The sequence below is a fragment of the Amblyraja radiata genome, chromosome 31 (genome assembly GCF_010909765.2).
Source record: "Amblyraja radiata isolate CabotCenter1 chromosome 31, sAmbRad1.1.pri, whole genome shotgun sequence".
NCBI classification, from domain to species: domain Eukaryota; kingdom Metazoa; phylum Chordata; class Chondrichthyes; order Rajiformes; family Rajidae; genus Amblyraja; species Amblyraja radiata.
The window spans coordinates 26,155,237-26,172,059 of record NC_045986.1 but is presented as its reverse complement, the minus strand read 5'-3'; the positions used below and the strand labels follow the sequence as shown (position 1 = coordinate 26,172,059).

General features: G+C 41.3%; 1 protein-coding gene across 4 annotated transcripts in view; it reads left to right on the top strand.

The window, feature by feature from the left end:
• The window catches only part of LOC116990485 (segment polarity protein dishevelled homolog DVL-1-like), an 85,138-nt gene extending 68,324 nt beyond the window's left edge, over positions 1-16,814 (top strand). For 3 of the 4 annotated variants that reach the window (XM_033048208.1, XM_033048210.1, XM_033048211.1), the window contains 9 exons: positions 637-706; positions 1,481-1,620; positions 4,005-4,081; positions 4,670-4,737; positions 5,380-5,529; positions 6,813-6,944; positions 8,555-8,722; positions 12,535-12,741; positions 13,384-16,814. In XM_033048208.1, the coding sequence (XP_032904099.1) occupies positions 637-706; positions 1,481-1,620; positions 4,005-4,081; positions 4,670-4,737; positions 5,380-5,529; positions 6,813-6,944; positions 8,555-8,722; positions 12,535-12,741; positions 13,384-13,742 (1,371 nt within the window). In that variant the 3' untranslated portion in view covers positions 13,743-16,814. The remainder of the gene's footprint in view (positions 1-636; positions 707-1,480; positions 1,621-4,004; positions 4,082-4,669; positions 4,738-5,379; positions 5,530-6,812; positions 6,945-8,554; positions 8,723-12,534; positions 12,742-13,383) is intronic. The other variant, XM_033048209.1, reaches the window with a different exon arrangement.
• The last annotated feature ends 9 nt before the right edge of the window (positions 16,815-16,823 follow it).

Below are 16,823 nucleotides of genomic sequence, written 5' to 3'. Positions count from 1 at the left end.
AGTTTTAAAGGAACAAATTAGAGAAAGGAAAACCGTGGAGAGCCTGAGGTGGTAACAAAGGGAATTAATAAGTTTAAGGTCTTGGCAGCTAAAGAGACAGCGACAAATGGTGGAACAACAGGAATTAGAATGGATGGATGCATTTTCTTGCTTTGTAAGGAAATTGGTATCTGCAAGAAACCAGTTTAAACCCCTGTGTCAGAGAACAACTTCATCTTTTCGACATATTTCTCAACCCTACCATGTACCCATGTACTTCTAACCTATATACCCACATTCTCACTAGAGTCCTCACACCCACCTTTTTCCATCTTATCAATCTCTCAATTCCAATTGTCCATCCATCATCAAAGCTCTCATTCTGAACCCTTAGCTTATTTCTCAACTTCCCCTCCTCCTCGGCTGTTCTCACCATTTCTTGAGTAACACCAATAAAGCAGATGGTCTGTGCAATAATTACTCTGTTTTCTGTTGTAGACAAATTGCTTAAGGATGTTTTAAGATTGATAAATGAATGATAAAAAATTATGTCTATCTTCTTTTGCTCCATTAGAAATGTTTCAAGCATCAAAAATCAAAAATACTTTACTATCTTCAGTTCCGTTAAACAACTGAATAAATGTTTGTTTCATACAGTCCTCATCATTGAGCAGTATCACAGACTCCACCATGTCACTCAATATTATCACTGTGACGCTAAACATGGGTGAGTTTTAACTAAGTAAAGGCAAATTTGAAAATTCAGTACTTGTTTATTGTTTTGAAAAAGTAAGGTGATTTGAGGTTGATGTCAGTGGAAAGTAAATGGTGCTTAAGGATATAATAAATATTAATAGCAGAATACAGATTATTGTTTATTATGCATTGAAGTTGGGTGCTTTTGTTTGAGGTTCATCACAGTGTGTTTGCCTAGGGCTTGGCGGAGCGTGTTTGCCTGAGTTCCTGATTGGAGCGCGTTTGCTTCGAGCGTGTTCAGAACATGTTTGAGGTGGTACATAAAGTAATCAAGTTGGCAGAAAAGTTTTTTTTTCCAAAATTCTGCATTAATGAATTTGACATGATTTCAGTATAACAAAGTAATCCAAGCAGATATTAAAAATATAAAGGGCAAGCCTGTTGATGTACAGATCTTAGGGCAGATGGGGCACTTGTTGAATCTTGGAAGGGCATTAGAGGTGAAACTACAAAATCCAAGATTTCCAAGAATAAAGACAACTAAAAATTTCATAATTTGAAAAAAATAATAATTTGATCAAAGAAGATTAAAAACTGGTTCCACATCAGTGAAATCGCTTTATATTTATGATATAGATCTTGCAATGTATATTTTTGGAGTCATTCTGAAGAAGTGCCTCTCTATCTGCTCTTTGTGTGTTTTATCTGCTGTCACCTCACCAGTTAGCATTATTCACAAGTTGAAGTTTTGTCCTTTTTTCACATCATCAAACTCTTTATCACTGATGTCAAACCTTTATTTCAGAGAAGTACAATTTCCTGGGGATCAGCATCGTTGGTCAGAGTAATGACCGGGGAGACGGCGGGATTTACATTGGGTCGATAATGAAGGGAGGAGCAGTGGCAGCTGATGGCAGAATTGAGCCTGGTGACATGCTTCTGCAGGTCAGTACCCACATCATTTCAAATAATATCTTTGGTCAGAAGTTGTTCCCTGAAACTGAAGTATAGAAGCCCCTGGCCATCGTTCAGTAACCGTGTAATGTTTGGTTTTGAGAAATGAAGATTGCAGATGTCAAACCAGCCTCACTGTGATTCTGGTCTGTAAAATTTTACAAAGATGAATGAATGTTGTGCCCTCTCATCAAATGCATGGATCACTCATCCCACAATTAAATCCAGGCGGAGACATAGTGATTGTGGATGGAACTCTAATGGAGACACAGATTTTAAATTAAACATTAGTGTAACAGAAAATATGTCAGTATTTCCTTTCCAGTAACTAGGATCTTTGCTTCTTCCCAGTGGGCTTTGAGTGACCTGTGCACTACCGTGCTGGTACAACAATGGAGTTACTGGACGAGTAATCTGTGGAATTCTCTGGCTCAGAGGGCGGTGGAGGCCGGTTCTCTAGATACTTTCAAGAGAGAGCTAGATAGGGCTCTTAAAGATAGCGGAGTCAAGGGATATGTGGAGAAGGCAGGAACGGGGTACTGATTGGGGATGATCAGCCATGATCACATTGAATGGCGATGCTGACTCGAAGGACCGAATGGCCTACTCCTGCATCTATTGTCTATTGAGGCCTAATTTCAAATCCCACCATGTCAGTTGAAGAATTTACATTCACTTAAATAACCTGGAATTTTTTTAAACAGGCATTCGTTATGATAATCACACAAACAACTGGATTGTCGTAAGAGTCCAGCCAGTTCACTTGTACCCTTCATGAGAGGAAATCTGCCATACTTACCCTGAATGTCCCCTTTATGACTTCAGACTTCTTGAGCTGGAAGAGCTGTGCCATAGACTGTCCAAGAAACCACCTGATACTGGTGTGCTTACAGAATAGAACCTTTTAGATAACATAACTGACTTCTTCACAATCCCTGCACACCACTGCAATGGCAGAAATGATCCACCAGAGGGGACTGCACACTGGTTGGATGATGGGAGAGAAGAGTGCAGGAAGTCCTCAACATTGATTAAGATCGCATGAATTCTCAAGGCATTCGGCCACATATGGGCAAAAGACATTACTTCTGATTACCAGCTATCATCTTCTCACAGCAGAGAAATCAATGGTACTACGTCTTGAAAATCACTTGGAAGAATCACTGAAATTAGCAAGAACACAATGTAGTGATGAACATGTGGTGACTTCAATGTCCCTTTTCAAGAGTAGCTTCATCTTCACTGTTCAATCTGGATAGGTACATCTGTCCATGATTACATTTGTAGAGGTGACCTTTGTAGAGACAAAGTCCTATCTATAAATTATTCATTGTGTTCTGTGGCACCACAAACGTACTAAGTGGGACAGACTCACTTCAGATCAGGCCCCTGTCATCCATTCCTTCTCTCCAGAGATGCTACCTGTCCCGCTGAGTTACTCCAGCTTTTTGTTTAAACCAGCACCTGCAGTTCCTTCCAGTCTGAAGAAGGGTTTCGGCCCGAAACGTTGCCTATTTCCTTCGCACCATAGATGCTGCTGCACCCGCTGAGTTTCTCCAGCACTTTTGTCTACCATATCTTGGGGAGCTGTGGACAATCAGCAACAGTAGAAATCTACACTACAACAATCTGTAACCTCACTGCAGCATTACTAATGCATCTACGGATCAGGTCAGCTTCAATGAAGAATAAGAAGGGTAAACAAGGAGCAACACCGGGCGTACTTAAAAATGAGTTTTCAACATGCACAGGACTGCTTGTATGCTAACAGCAAAAACAGCCTGCAGAACACCGAGCTAAGCAAAATCAAACCCAATGGAACAGATCAAAGCTCTTTAGTCCTGCCATATCCAGTAGTGAATGGTGATGGATAATTAATGGGAGGCTCCAAGAAATCTCCATCTTCATTGACTGTGGGTCCCAGTGTGTAAATGCTAAAGACAAGGCTGAAGCATTTACGAACACTGATTCCACCACTGGGGGAAGATGGTTTTTGTTCAGCCAGACTGGATAATTCATCTTACATTCCTCTTCAGAGCCCCAGGGTCACATAAGCCGGTCAGCAAACAGTCTGCAATCAGTGAACCGCTTTCTCTGAGTCAGTTACTTGGTTATATATTGTTATGTATCATTAATAAAAATATTTGTTTTTATTTTACATGTCATCTACAGATGGATGTGTTCTGACAAAAATATCAAATCCTTTAATTAGTGTCTGTACAAGAATAACTCATTTGTGTCGTTATCTGAAACCTGCCTCCCCCATATTTCTCCTTCTGTCTCTCAGTCCTCTGAACCAGTCCCTGATTCCTTCACTAGTGTCGAGATTTGGATCCTATCCCTGATCTGAACCTTCAATCTACTCCATTTTCCAGGTCAATGACGTCAACTTTGAAAACATGAGCAATGATGATGCTGTGAGGATTCTACGGGAAATAGTCTCAAAGCCTGGGTAAGTGCACTATTTAACCAACATGTCATGGAGACTAAAAGGATATCTGGATGTTCCATGGTACTTTACACCCATGAAGTGGAGTCATCTTTGTAATGCAGAAAAACCAACAAAATTATTTTGCCTTATGCAAACTGCTGTTTAAGATAGTAGTACAGGATCTTCATTTAAGACGAAAATGTAGGCACAAGGAACAGCGGATGCTGGAATTTTGCATAGAACAGAGTGCTGGAGTAACTCAGTGGATAAGGCAGCATCTCTGGAGGGCAAGGATTCTTCAGGCTGAAGAAGGGTCCCAACCTGAAACTTTGCCTATCAATGTCCTCCAGAGATGCTGCCTGTCCTGTTGAGTTACTTCAGCACTTTGTGTTCACTGCAATGAGCAATACTGCTTTCACACTCCAGGAAATCAACTTTCTTACTACTGCCCCTCCAACTGTGCAACTCTTCCTCAGTACCTAACACCCCACTCTGACAGTGCAGCTTTTCTGTATGTTGATGCCTCTGCTGTGCATAATGCCTCTTCACATAATGTTGGACTGGGGCTGATGATGTAAGCTAATGTTTCCATTCTGTTTGCCTCTCCAGACCCATCAGCTTAACAGTAGCCAAGTGTTGGGACCCCACCCCCAGGAGCTATTTCACCATTCCCAGGAGTAAGTGTCATCAACATTGGGGAGCAATTGTTGAATAAATCATGTTATTAATTATAGATGTCCTGTCTGGTCTGAAATTTGGTTTTGATTACACTTCCTCTGATGCTTTAACAATGTTAGAATTGTAATGGATTTTATTTCTACTTTATATTTTTGCTGTTTTTAATGTAAAATCATTTCTAATTTTATAAAAATTCTACTTATTATTTTTAATTTCATAAAAATTCTGCTTTATTATTTAAAACAAAGCTAATGAAATCTGGTTTAGGTAATATCCTCCTTTTCTTTGCATCTTTGCCAAGCTTAGTTTGTACTTGTGTTTATCATCCCTTTCCCTCTGTGCCTCCTGACCACAATATATTGTACATTGGAGACTGGCAAATGTCTAGCCACAAATAGCCATCTCTCCTTTCTGCAATGAAATGGTGATTGCAGAAATATGCCGCAGGTAAGAAAAGCCAGATTAACCTTAGGAGGAGGCCCCTGCTCTCCTCTCCCTCAGCTGTTGATGCACCTGCAGGCATGGTTATGCTTTTATGACATTTACATGTCCACCGTAGTTTGATTTTTGTCTCTTTATTCTTTTGCTGGAACTGAATGTGGCTCATAGTCTAATCTGTCCTCTATCTGCCTGTGTTACAGCAGAACCAGTGAGACCTATTGACCCAGCAGCCTGGATCTCTCATACCACTGCCATGACAGGATCATTCCCCCATTACGGCATGAGCCCTACCACCAGTGCCATTACTTCCACCAGTTCGTCACTAACCAGCTCCATCCCAGATTCGGAAAGTAAGTTGCATTTGTCCAGCTTCTGTATCCTGTCAAGCTACGTTAATCTATGTTCAGCAGTTGCAAGGCAAGATAAGCCGTGGTGTGAGCTTGCTCAGTGCAGTGGGGCAATGTCCTGTGTTGTTTGGGAAGGGAATATTGTGGGCATGTGTGCACATTAATAATAATAATAATAAATTTTATTTAATGGGCGCCTTTCAGACATCTCAAGGACACCTTACATAGTAATCGGAATAAAAACATATAATCGGAATAGAACAGGTAAAAAAGACATCACAGAGACACAAATTAAAAACAGAATTCAATCCAAAAACAGAAAATCGAAAACACAGTGTGAAGAGAGAGCAGCGGCAGCCAAAGCGCGCCAGCGTCCACTCTCTCTTCACGGCAGCCATCTTGGACACAGACCTACAGGACTACAATTAGAGAAAAAATTGTAACACTTGCTACTTGAGGAAGTGTTTAAAGGCCACATTGTTATGAGACAGTTGGACCCTCTTGTCCTATCTCTGCATATGTGTTTTAAAAGTCTGTTTTTAACTCTCAGAGATAAGGGGAGATGCTTCCTTGATCTCAGGCCTCAATCTCTTTGAATACAGGGTCAGCACTGAGTGTACGCAGATGGGAACAATCAGAGAGTGGGAGCAAGAAATCAGGTTTGGTTAGGGAATTGGATTAACCAGCTTATTTCACCAAGGGACCTAAAGAAGAGGTCTTCTGCATGAGGTTACATGGGGAACGGGATCTGCAGGAGAGCCTCTGATTATTTTTTAGAGGCTTAATGATTGCCGGGGGCTCCAAAAGAGCTCCTAGTTCACAAGGAATTCTTAGTAAAAATGCTTCAAATTAAAACCTTACTTGGACTTCTGGTCACTGCCACCCTTTGGTTTGGCTCCACATGGCCTGTCCTGGATTTTATGTCAAAGTGCGATGGTGTCCAACATCCATGTCCCATCAGCTGAGGCAAGAATCAAGATCAAGATAAATCATGATCTAATTGAGAGACAGATCAGAAGGTATGAAAAGTCTCGGTATATATTGACTCCTTGTCATTTGAAGGCTATGAACACTCCTACCTCTGCACACACTTCACAGCTCTTAATGTTCACAAAGCAGTGGGCAAATTGGGCTAACTTAAATGGGGCATCTTGGTCAGCATGGACGAGTTGGGGTGAAAGGCCTGTTTCCAAGCTATATGGCTCTATAATTCCAAAAGGCTAGACAAGACCAGGTCTTTTGGTGCTTTGATTATTAAATCCTTTACTACCCGTTAATTTGTTTAGAGTTTGAAGATTGGCCACTAACGGTTAAAAGTGAGATGCCAATCATCGTCAAGGCAATGCAGTTGTCTGACTCGGGACTGGAGATCCGTAATAGACTGTGGTTGAAGATCACCATTTCAAATGCTGTCATTGGTGAGTGTCATCACCTGCAGAGCCATTCTCACTGTTCACAATGTAAGGATCTAGATTGCATTAACCATTCATACTGAGATCTGTGTTTTTGTCTGTACTGGGCTTTCCACTGTTCTCAGACTTTGCCCATCAAATCAGAATTATATATTCCCTATCCTTAAACAAGGAGAATAAAAATGTACGGTAGACACAAACTGCTGGAGTAACTCAGCGGGACAGGCAGCATCTCTGGAGAGAAGGAATGGGTGACGTTTCGGATCGAGACCCTTCTTCTGAAGAATCTGACTACATTCTATCTCTGTCCCGCCCACTCCCCTGACATCAGTCTGAAGAAGGGTCTTGATCTGAAACGTCACCCATTCCTTATCTCCAAAGATGCTGCCTGTCCCGCTGAGTTACTCCAGTAGTTTCTGTCTATATTTGATTTAAACCAGCATCTGCAGTTCTTTCCTACACAGAATCATAATGTATACAGTACTCTAGATTGGGTCCTACCACAGCCTGTATATCTAAAGTATAAACTTTCCATTTCTGTATTTCATTCCCCAAGCAATAAATAATAACATTCCATTAGCTTTCCTGCTTCCTTATTATACCCCCAGGCCAGCCTTCTGTGCAATGTGTAACAGGGTACTCCATTCTCTCTGCCTCATAAATCCACGTTCTTTAATAGATAATATGCTTTCTTGCTTTCCTGATAAAATGGATTATTTTTGCATTTTCACACATTATATTTAATGTGTCAGATCTTTGTTTGCTCACTTACCCTATCTATATCTCTTGGTATCTTTCCTATGCAGTGTTTGTTGTTAGTTCAGACGCCTGAACAATTAATGCAATGAGAACAAAACCCAGTCAGTTTATTAATTTACTTAAGGAAACTAGTTAGGATAGTTGCTGACAGGTAAATATGGTTATGTTCTGTAGGTCTTGGCCCAGCGTGTGCTGACAGCTGGAACTGTTGTTTCTATGAAGGCACTTCTCCGATCAAGGATTGAGTCATGCTGATTTGTGCTGGGGAGGATATTGTGTACCCAGCAGTGTAGTTGGACTTATCCAAATATCCTTCATCTCAGTCTGAAGAAGGGTCTTGACCCGAAACATCACCCATTCCTTTCATCCATAGATGCCTGTCCCGCTGAGTTACTCCAGCATTTTGTGTCTGTCATCCTTCATATCCACATCCATTTACCTGGGGAGACGCAAACAACTGCAGATGCTGGAATCTTGAGCAAAACACAACGTGCTGGTGCAACTCAGCAAGTCACGCTAAGGAGGGAATGGACAATTTTCAGTCGGAAACCTTCTTAAGACCCTCCTATTCTTCTGTGTTTTTAATGAACATAACTGAGCCTCCACATCCCTCCAAGGTAGAGAATTCCAAAGTATCACCAGCCTCCAAGTGAAGAAACTTCTCCTCATCTCATTCCTTCGTGGCTTACTGTTGATTACTATGTTTTAGTCTCCACCACCCCAGCACCCCTGTCCTAATTTCCTCAGCCAGGGAAAACAACTTTCCTGCACTCGGCCTGTCAATCCCCTTCAGAATTGTGTATGTTTGAGAAACTCTTCTCCCATTCTTCTCATGAACATCTCTTGTTTCTCTTCAGGAGCTGATGTAGTCGACTGGCTTTTCTCACGCGTGCAGGGATTTAAAGATCGGCGCGAAGCAAGAAAATATGCAAGCAGTATGCTGAAGCATGGCTACCTCAGGCATACAGTCAATAAAATTACCTTCTCTGAGCAGTGTTACTATATCTTTGGGGACCTCACTGCCAGTAAGTCTAATCTATATCCATAATACTACTAGGGGAATGGTGTGTTGCCACATTAAACATTCCTACATTGGGCACAGCCTAAGTTTAAGTAAAGCTGCCGTTGAGATAAAATACTGCACATACTGGAAATCTCAAGTTTTTTTTATTTATTAAAAAACACATGCTTGCTATATTCAGTCAAGCTGAAACATTGTGCACGTTGCAGATTGGTTGCCACATTTACAGACCCTAAAAAAAATAGGAGGCGCGACAGATTTATTAAATTGCCATGTAAAGAAGTGAGGACAAGGAAGAAATTAATGAGAGATCTGTGAAAGGTAGAAAGCAAGAGAGATTAAACAACAAAGGGGATGATGGTGTAAGGTAACGGATATGGTAACTGGAGCAAGTGCAGAAACAAAGGACACATTGAGACCAGGCGTAACTGCAATAGCAAAATCATTATCAGCTCCGAATGAAAAAAATAGGTGCAGTCAACCTTGACATTATTGAATTGATGTACTTGAAAGAAGAATGTCTGGAAAATCAGTTGTGAAGCACTTTTAAGCATTGTAGTACTAAAGTGAGACATGAAGTTAATCATACATTGTGTTTGTAGCTTATAGACTGCCTGTACATGATGAAACATTGGACCATGCTTTTACACGCAAGTTATTTACAAAGCTGGAAGCTTGCAAGGGTGCTTTGAGTTGTCATGCTTTGTAAAATTGACAACTCCCACTTCATTCATACTCTCTACATAGTTAAGAATATAAATCATAATCTGGAAATCATAGTAGATCAAGCCCTGCACAAAGACACACAAGAAAAAGGAGCAGAAATGATCTAGCCCTTCAAATCTTTTCCAAGATCATGTCTGATATTCTACCTCAGTGCCATTTTCCAGTACTGTCCCTATGACCCTGATTCCCTTTTCTCCATGTGCCACCATGGTAGTGAATTCTGAAATTTCATCAAAGCTTCTAGGAGAAAAAACTTGTCATCTCATTCTTAATAACCTATCCCCTATTTCGCCCCTCCCCACCAATTAATGCTAAAATCCTCAGTCAGGCAAGATATTTTCCCTACATCTAACCCATCAAACCCATTGAGAATTTTGCAAGGTTTGACAACATTTCCTCATTCTCTGAACAAGAGAAAAGTCTCAAATTCTTCATGTATGGCCAACTTGCCATCTGAGGAAGAAATTGCGTAAATCTTCATTGCATTCCCTCTGGCACTTCCAATGTTTAAGAAGAGTCCTACATGGATACCTATCCTACACGGATAGGACAGGTTTGGAGGAATATGGACCAAATGCAGACAGGTGGGACTCGTGTAGCTGGGACATGTTGGCCAGTGTGGGCAAGTTGGACCAAAGTGCCTGTTTCCCCACTGTGTCACTCTATGACTCTAGGAGTCAGCTGCAATGGAATTTACTGCTGCCACAGTGTGAGATGAGAACTTCCATCTGAAGTCTCCCATGGTGCTGATCATTATTGACCAGAAAATGAACTCAACATGGCACATGTTTGCTGGGACTGCAAGAGCACTCTGGCAGCTGTCTATGTTGCAGAGAGAGACTCAAGTCTTTACTTCAACAAAGCCATTCCTTTCTCCAAAATACATGTGAGGTTTGCAAAATAAATGATCTTCCTCCAAAGAAACTTATGAATTACATTTTTAGGAGATAGATTTTTCATTTCATGTTTGGACTTCTGTGTTGCTGACAGGTCTAGTGTTTATGATCCATTCTTAATTGTCCTTGAGAAGGTGGGATGAACTGTCGTATCAAACTATTGCAATGCTATTGCAATGTGTAAAAACTTTTCTTCCTCTGGCTTCACAATTTGCTTTATCCTCATTTCACAGCATTTGTCTTTTCATCTCTGGTCTTAGTCCAACCATCTGCCTATCAAACCCCTCACCTGTCTCCGCCTATCACTCGACAGTCTTGGTCCTGCTCCTGCTCTCTTCCTGCTTTCTCATCCCTGCTCCACTACTATCAGACAGAAGAAGGGTCCCGACAAACATTACTTGTCCATGTTCTCAAGAGATGCTGCCTTGCCCATTGAAATACTCCAGCACTTTGTATCTTTTTTTGTAAACCACCAGTTCCTGGTATCTCCGATATAATCATTAGGTTTAGAATTCCAGGTTTTACATGCAAAGTCAATGAAAGAATCAGAGTATATTTCCATGTCAGGTTGTTATGTGATTTTAAAGGGGAACCAGCAGATGGTAGTGTTCTCCTGTCATTCTTGATGGCCATGGCTTTGGGAACTGATGTTGGACTGGCTTAGTGGAGTAACTGCAGTGCACAATAAATACTGTCTACTTGCTGCTGTGATTATAGCAGCAACATTATTGAACAAGCTTTTCTTCATTTAACTAAAGCATTCCACTGCTTTCTCAATCTCACGAGGATTGTAGAATATCCTAAACTTTTATAATAGGAACTGGTCAACCCTTTCTACTCATCACAAGGAAAGGGATTCATGGTACTTAATGCTGGGGTACTCCAAAAGTCAACAAGGTGGATTTTTAGGTCACACAACATCTTCACATGGAACTATATTTTCTATTTTTGTGCACTGTTTACAATGTTGGAGTTCTCCCACAACAATAATGTTTTCTCGCTATCTCCTACTTTTTGGCAGGCACCTCCTCACCACCTTCAATGGCATTTATAATCATGGGCGTCCGAAGGGGGGGTGCGGAGGGTGCGAACGCACCCCCCTTTTTTCCCCCTAGAGTAATAAAAAAATTGCGCCGCCACCCCCCCACCGCGGTTCAGGCCCGCCCGCACCCCCCCCCCGCACGCACCCCTGCTCAGACCCGCCGTTCAGGCCCGCCCGCAACCCCCCCCCCCCCCCCCCCGCTCAGCCCCACCGTTCAGGCCCTGCTCAGCCCCCCCCTCATGCCACCCCCCTTTTTGAAAAGTTTCATACAGGCCTGAGAATTATCAATAAATGCTTACCTCAATGATGCAATCACAAACAGAGAATACCAAATATCTATGGTAACACAGTCACCAAGTTTTACCAGATATCTTAATATTCATTTTTGAGTATATCATGAAGGGCAAAATGAAATTAATTAACATGGCAAACAGTTTAGACCGAAGATAGACACAAAATGCTGGAATAACTCAGCGGGTCAGGCAGCATCTCTGTAGAGAAGGAATAGCCAAACAGTTGTATGCATCCAATCTCAATCAAAGTTATACAGTAGTTGATTCATCACTTCTGTGTATTCCTTTGGATGGTGTCTTCCATTTGCTTTTGCCTGTCATGGCAGTCAGGTACGGAAACTTCAAAGAGAATGAAGTTAGAGAGCGACTATTCCAAGGAAATTAATACCAATAATAAGTGTGAATGCAAGATTTGTCTTTGTAGTGTGAAAAAAGGATGCACATTGAGAATTAGAATTAAACCTACGATGTGTGGCAGCCGTGGGGTGAAAAATTAGATGAATGCACCGTTAATGACTTTTCATTTAAACTGGGAAACTAATGTTGAAACAAGGATATGGGGAAGGTGTATAATGATAAAAGAGGCAACAATGGCTAAAGTGAATGTTATTGAGCAGGTGAAGAAACCAAAAATGGATTCAGATGAGGCAATTATTAGCAAAAGCAAATCTTCTGCCAGCATTTCAATCATTCAGCTTGGAAACAGGCCGCCATCTTCATTTTATTTTCTACCTCATAAAATGGGAGCAGTGGTTACAATTGTTATTCGTTGAAATCGATGTCACTATTAGAAGATTATTAAGTGACTCATGGCAGGAATTGTAACTAATGTCTCTGCATTCCTTTCCTTTGCTGGTAGATATGGCTGGCTTGAGCTTAAATGAAGGTTCCAGTGGCACATCAGAACATGACATTCTTGCACCTCTCCCACATCCAGCGTGCCCCTGGCAGTTGGCTCAGGGGTTCCCGTATCAGTATCCACTGCCTCAGTCGTATTATCCTGCGACATGCCAAGAGCCTACCCCAAACTATGGAAATGGCAGTGCTGGAAGCCAGCAGAGTGAAGGTAGGGTACATAGTGGACTGACCACTGCTAAAAATCATTCCACCGAGAATGTTCTGGGTTTGTTAATGTTTGAATTTCTCCCTCCTGTGAACATCCTCTGGTTATGTTGCTCCCGTGACAGATGTTCATAATTTAAGTTACATAGCTTTCTGATCCATCAGCATTTGCGCTTTGCAAACATAATAAGAGATGGTAAGAGTGAGAAATCCCCAAGGAATAGTACTGCTTGTCAGAGCTGTTTAACATTGAAGCCCTAAAGAAAATCACTAAGGAAGGAGACAGTGGAGGAGATGGAGTTATGTTGGTGGGAGGGGTTAACGTCTGAGAGACAGGTGATGAAAATGGAGGGATGTGCGTGCAGGATGAGGAGTGTGACTGAAGGGGTGTTGGAAAAGATGAAGGAGGGAAGGAGAAATGTTCACTATTTTGGCAATAATAAGGTGGTTGTAGTAGCCATAATTACTTAACTGCATAATTTCTGACGAGACTTTGTGGACAAGGCTTCAGCAATGAATTTCGATAAAATATTTAGTAACTCTTAGTTCTTTGTTTCTACGAAGTACCACTGTCTCTTAACTTTTGCACACTTCATTGCGATAGGTTTTACAGAGAGGTGAGTTGTGTTTTCTGTTCTTTATGCAGGAAGCAAAAGCAGTGGATCTATTCGGACTGTTGGTGAGAGAAGAAGCTCAATGGGGAAGGAAAAGGAGCAGAAAACAGAGTCAAAGAAAGTGGGGGTTGAGGGCGAACCTGACCGCCCCACTGGGAACATTTTGCATTGTGAGCGACCAGCAAGCCAACTCAGTCACCACAGCCACTGTTCTCATGGACTTCCAGGGGTTCTGCCAATCTACCAGCCCCCAGTCCAAAAAGCATGTGGGCCCCCTGGAGCTCCCCTTGTCCGGGATCTAGCAGCTGTCCCCCCTGAGCTCATCGGCAGCCGGCAATCCTTCCAAAAGGCCATGGGGAATCCATGTGAGTTCTTCATCGACATCATGTGACAGTACTGACTTCTCACACTAAACAACACTGAATTTTTTGCACACACCACTGTTTGAGACTCACCCCTAATATTTCAGGAACCTCAGGCTTCTAATTCTAACCGTGATTCAATTTCTCATCTGTCCTTGTTAATAAGAACTTTAAATTGATTGGTTTTGGTAAATATTGGTGCCAAGCACTACATTGTTTTGGTGTATTCTACGTTTTGGTGCCGTCATCAGCTTTTTTTGTACATTTTAAATGGATGTTGAAGTTCTTCTGATCTACTTAGATGTTTAAAGGACTATTTTAGTCCCTTTCTCACAGGTCCTCACCATCCAGTCATCTGCTTTTGTGACAGGGACTCCATGTTTAAGTGCACCCCGACCTATCAGTGTAGTTTGCCAAATCCCTTCAGCAAGCATCTTTTTGGTGTCTCCTTTTGCAACTCAGTAATGCACAAGGCAACAACCTTTCAAAAAGTAGTTTAAAGAATTTAAAAATTCATCACTTGACATTTAAACAGCCCTTGCACTCAGCGACCTTCTCCTGCTGCAAGGATAGAGGAAACTATATGGCACACCTTGTGCACTTAATGTGTTGTCGACATCCTCAGGCAGTCTGGAGGACTTGTAATTTTGATCATAGCTACGGCTAAATGACACCGAATCATTCATAGTATCATTGCTATTTAGTCAATTTTTTAACGGTTTATGCTCTGTCTGAAACAGCTGCTTGTTATAAATGATACCTTTCCTTTGCTTTTTTTTTGTTGCCATTCCCAGCAACGAGTTGTAAGGATATGATTCTGTTGTGTTTTTTCCCCCAAATTTTCACTTTACCCTTGAGAAAATGCTGACTCTTTCAGAGGTTCAGACACCTCCTCTCTTAAAGGTGTTCACTCATGCTGGGTTAGGTCCCTCCTCTTCTCCTGAAATGCTGGCTCTGACTGGGATCCACATCTGCCCAATAAGTGACTATCCTTCATCCTTTCTCTCGGCACCCCTGCAGGTAGGCTGAAAGGTAAATTACAAAATCTTGCTAGAGGCTGTCCTGACAATTTATGTATGAATGTACAAACATACAAAGTAGGAGCAGGAAAACAAAAAGTTCCGTCCATCTCGCTCTTAAATGAGTGAGCCTTGATTTTTCAGCAGTTTCCACTAGTTTAGGTTCTCTCACGAAAGGAAACATTGTTTCCACCCGTACTGTTAAAATCCCTCAGGTTCTCACATGTTTAATTCAAGTCCCCTCTCACACTTCTAAGAATACTAACGTGGCCTGCTGTGAAGAAAATGTTGACTTTACTAAGATTCAAACATCACTTCTGAATCTTTGTCATAAGAAAACACGCCCATTCAAGACATTAGTCTAATAAACTTTGCCAGAAATGCTTCCAACACATTAACATCCTTCCTTTAACAGAGACTAATAGTACTCCAGGTGTACTTTCATCTATGCCCTATCTATTTTGACTTTTTTAGAAGGTACTAAGCGAGTTGTTTTTCGGATAGAAAAAACAACAAATAAAAATAAAAACCAAACCTAAATGGAAAGTCGCCCACAAGACATTAGCTTACTGCGCACACCATCAGGTTAGCAACCTTTCACATCATTTGAAGCATGAGAAGAATTAAGACATTTAAGAGGAATCTGGTCAGACACTTGAACGAGTAAGGTATAGAGGGATATGGAATTAATGCAGGCAAGTGGAATGAATATAGATAGGTGATGGGCGGTATAGACACGGAGGCCAGACAGCCTGTTCCTAAGTTGTTCATCTGTGATTCTGACTGCAAAGGATAATTTCATGTTTTTGTATGTTATATTCCACTTGCCAGATCTTTGTTGACTCACTTAACCTATTTATATTCCTTCTTAGTGTCCTTATAACATCTTCCCAACTTGCTTTCCTGTCTCTGTTTTTGTGTCGCCGGGATATTTATTTTTGTGCAACAAATATACCTTAGGTGCCTTCGTCCAAGATGTATATAAATTGTAAAAATAAAAAGCCGAGCACCCAGCTCCAGCACTCATCCCTGCGGGCACATCACACATTACATCTGACACTTCATTCCTGTATCCTGTTAACTAACCAATCATCTAATAACATGGAGTTTTAATCTTCTGCCCAAACTAAGCCTACATTGCTAACTCTACCATTAACCATGACAATAATTTTGCCACTCTCACTCTCTCTCGCCCCCCCCCCCCCCCCCCCCCCCCCCCCCAGTTCTCAGCCTCCGCTCTCCCAATACCTTTTCTTAAAATCAGAATGCAGGGGAACATTTTGCACTGGGGAGTGCATCGCACAGATTAAGAGAATGATGCTGGAATGGGAAACCTGAAAAAGCAGACATAAACAGCCAGGGGTCTTGTGTGTAACGATAGTTTCCTTCTATTTCAGAGAATGAGGAAATGGTGCAGTACAGGGAGTCAGATTCAATTCCATCAGGTCTAAGTACAGCTTCAGTCAGAGCGTCAGAGTGTGAAGGGCACTGGATTAATCTTACGTTCTGGTTGTAGCCTATTCCTTGGCGCAGGTGAGTGTGAATGCTGTCACATTTGCACAAGTAGCAGCATTCCGGGACTATGAAACATTATTTGAAGAAAATAAACATTTCAAAGCTTCAATATTAGCATATAGTGAAGCAGCTTGAAACATTGCTTCATCCTGTGGGCATCGAGAGAAAGAGCTCGGAGGATTGGTAGATCGTGCGAGGTCAGCAGTAAACAAGGCTCAATCCTTGAACATTGAAACAAGTTGGTCCAACACTGTGGATTGTAATAATGATAATGATGCAGATTTATTGAAAAGTTTAAGAATACTAATCGTAATTAAGAGAAAATGTAAAAAGAAATGTACAGTAGAAGATAAAATTTTATTAAATTAATTATTGTAACTATTCTGTAGATCAAACTCAATGAAAGAAGTTTGATCCAAACTGCAGATCAGTTGTTGGGAGCTGTCATTGTGTGTACCAATGTTGTAGATACTGTATTCAGTTCCTGTGTCTCTATAGTTAATATATCGCTGCCTTGGTGTAAAGCTATTTTAAACACTAAAACAAAATCACATTTTTCTTGCCTTATTTTGTTTC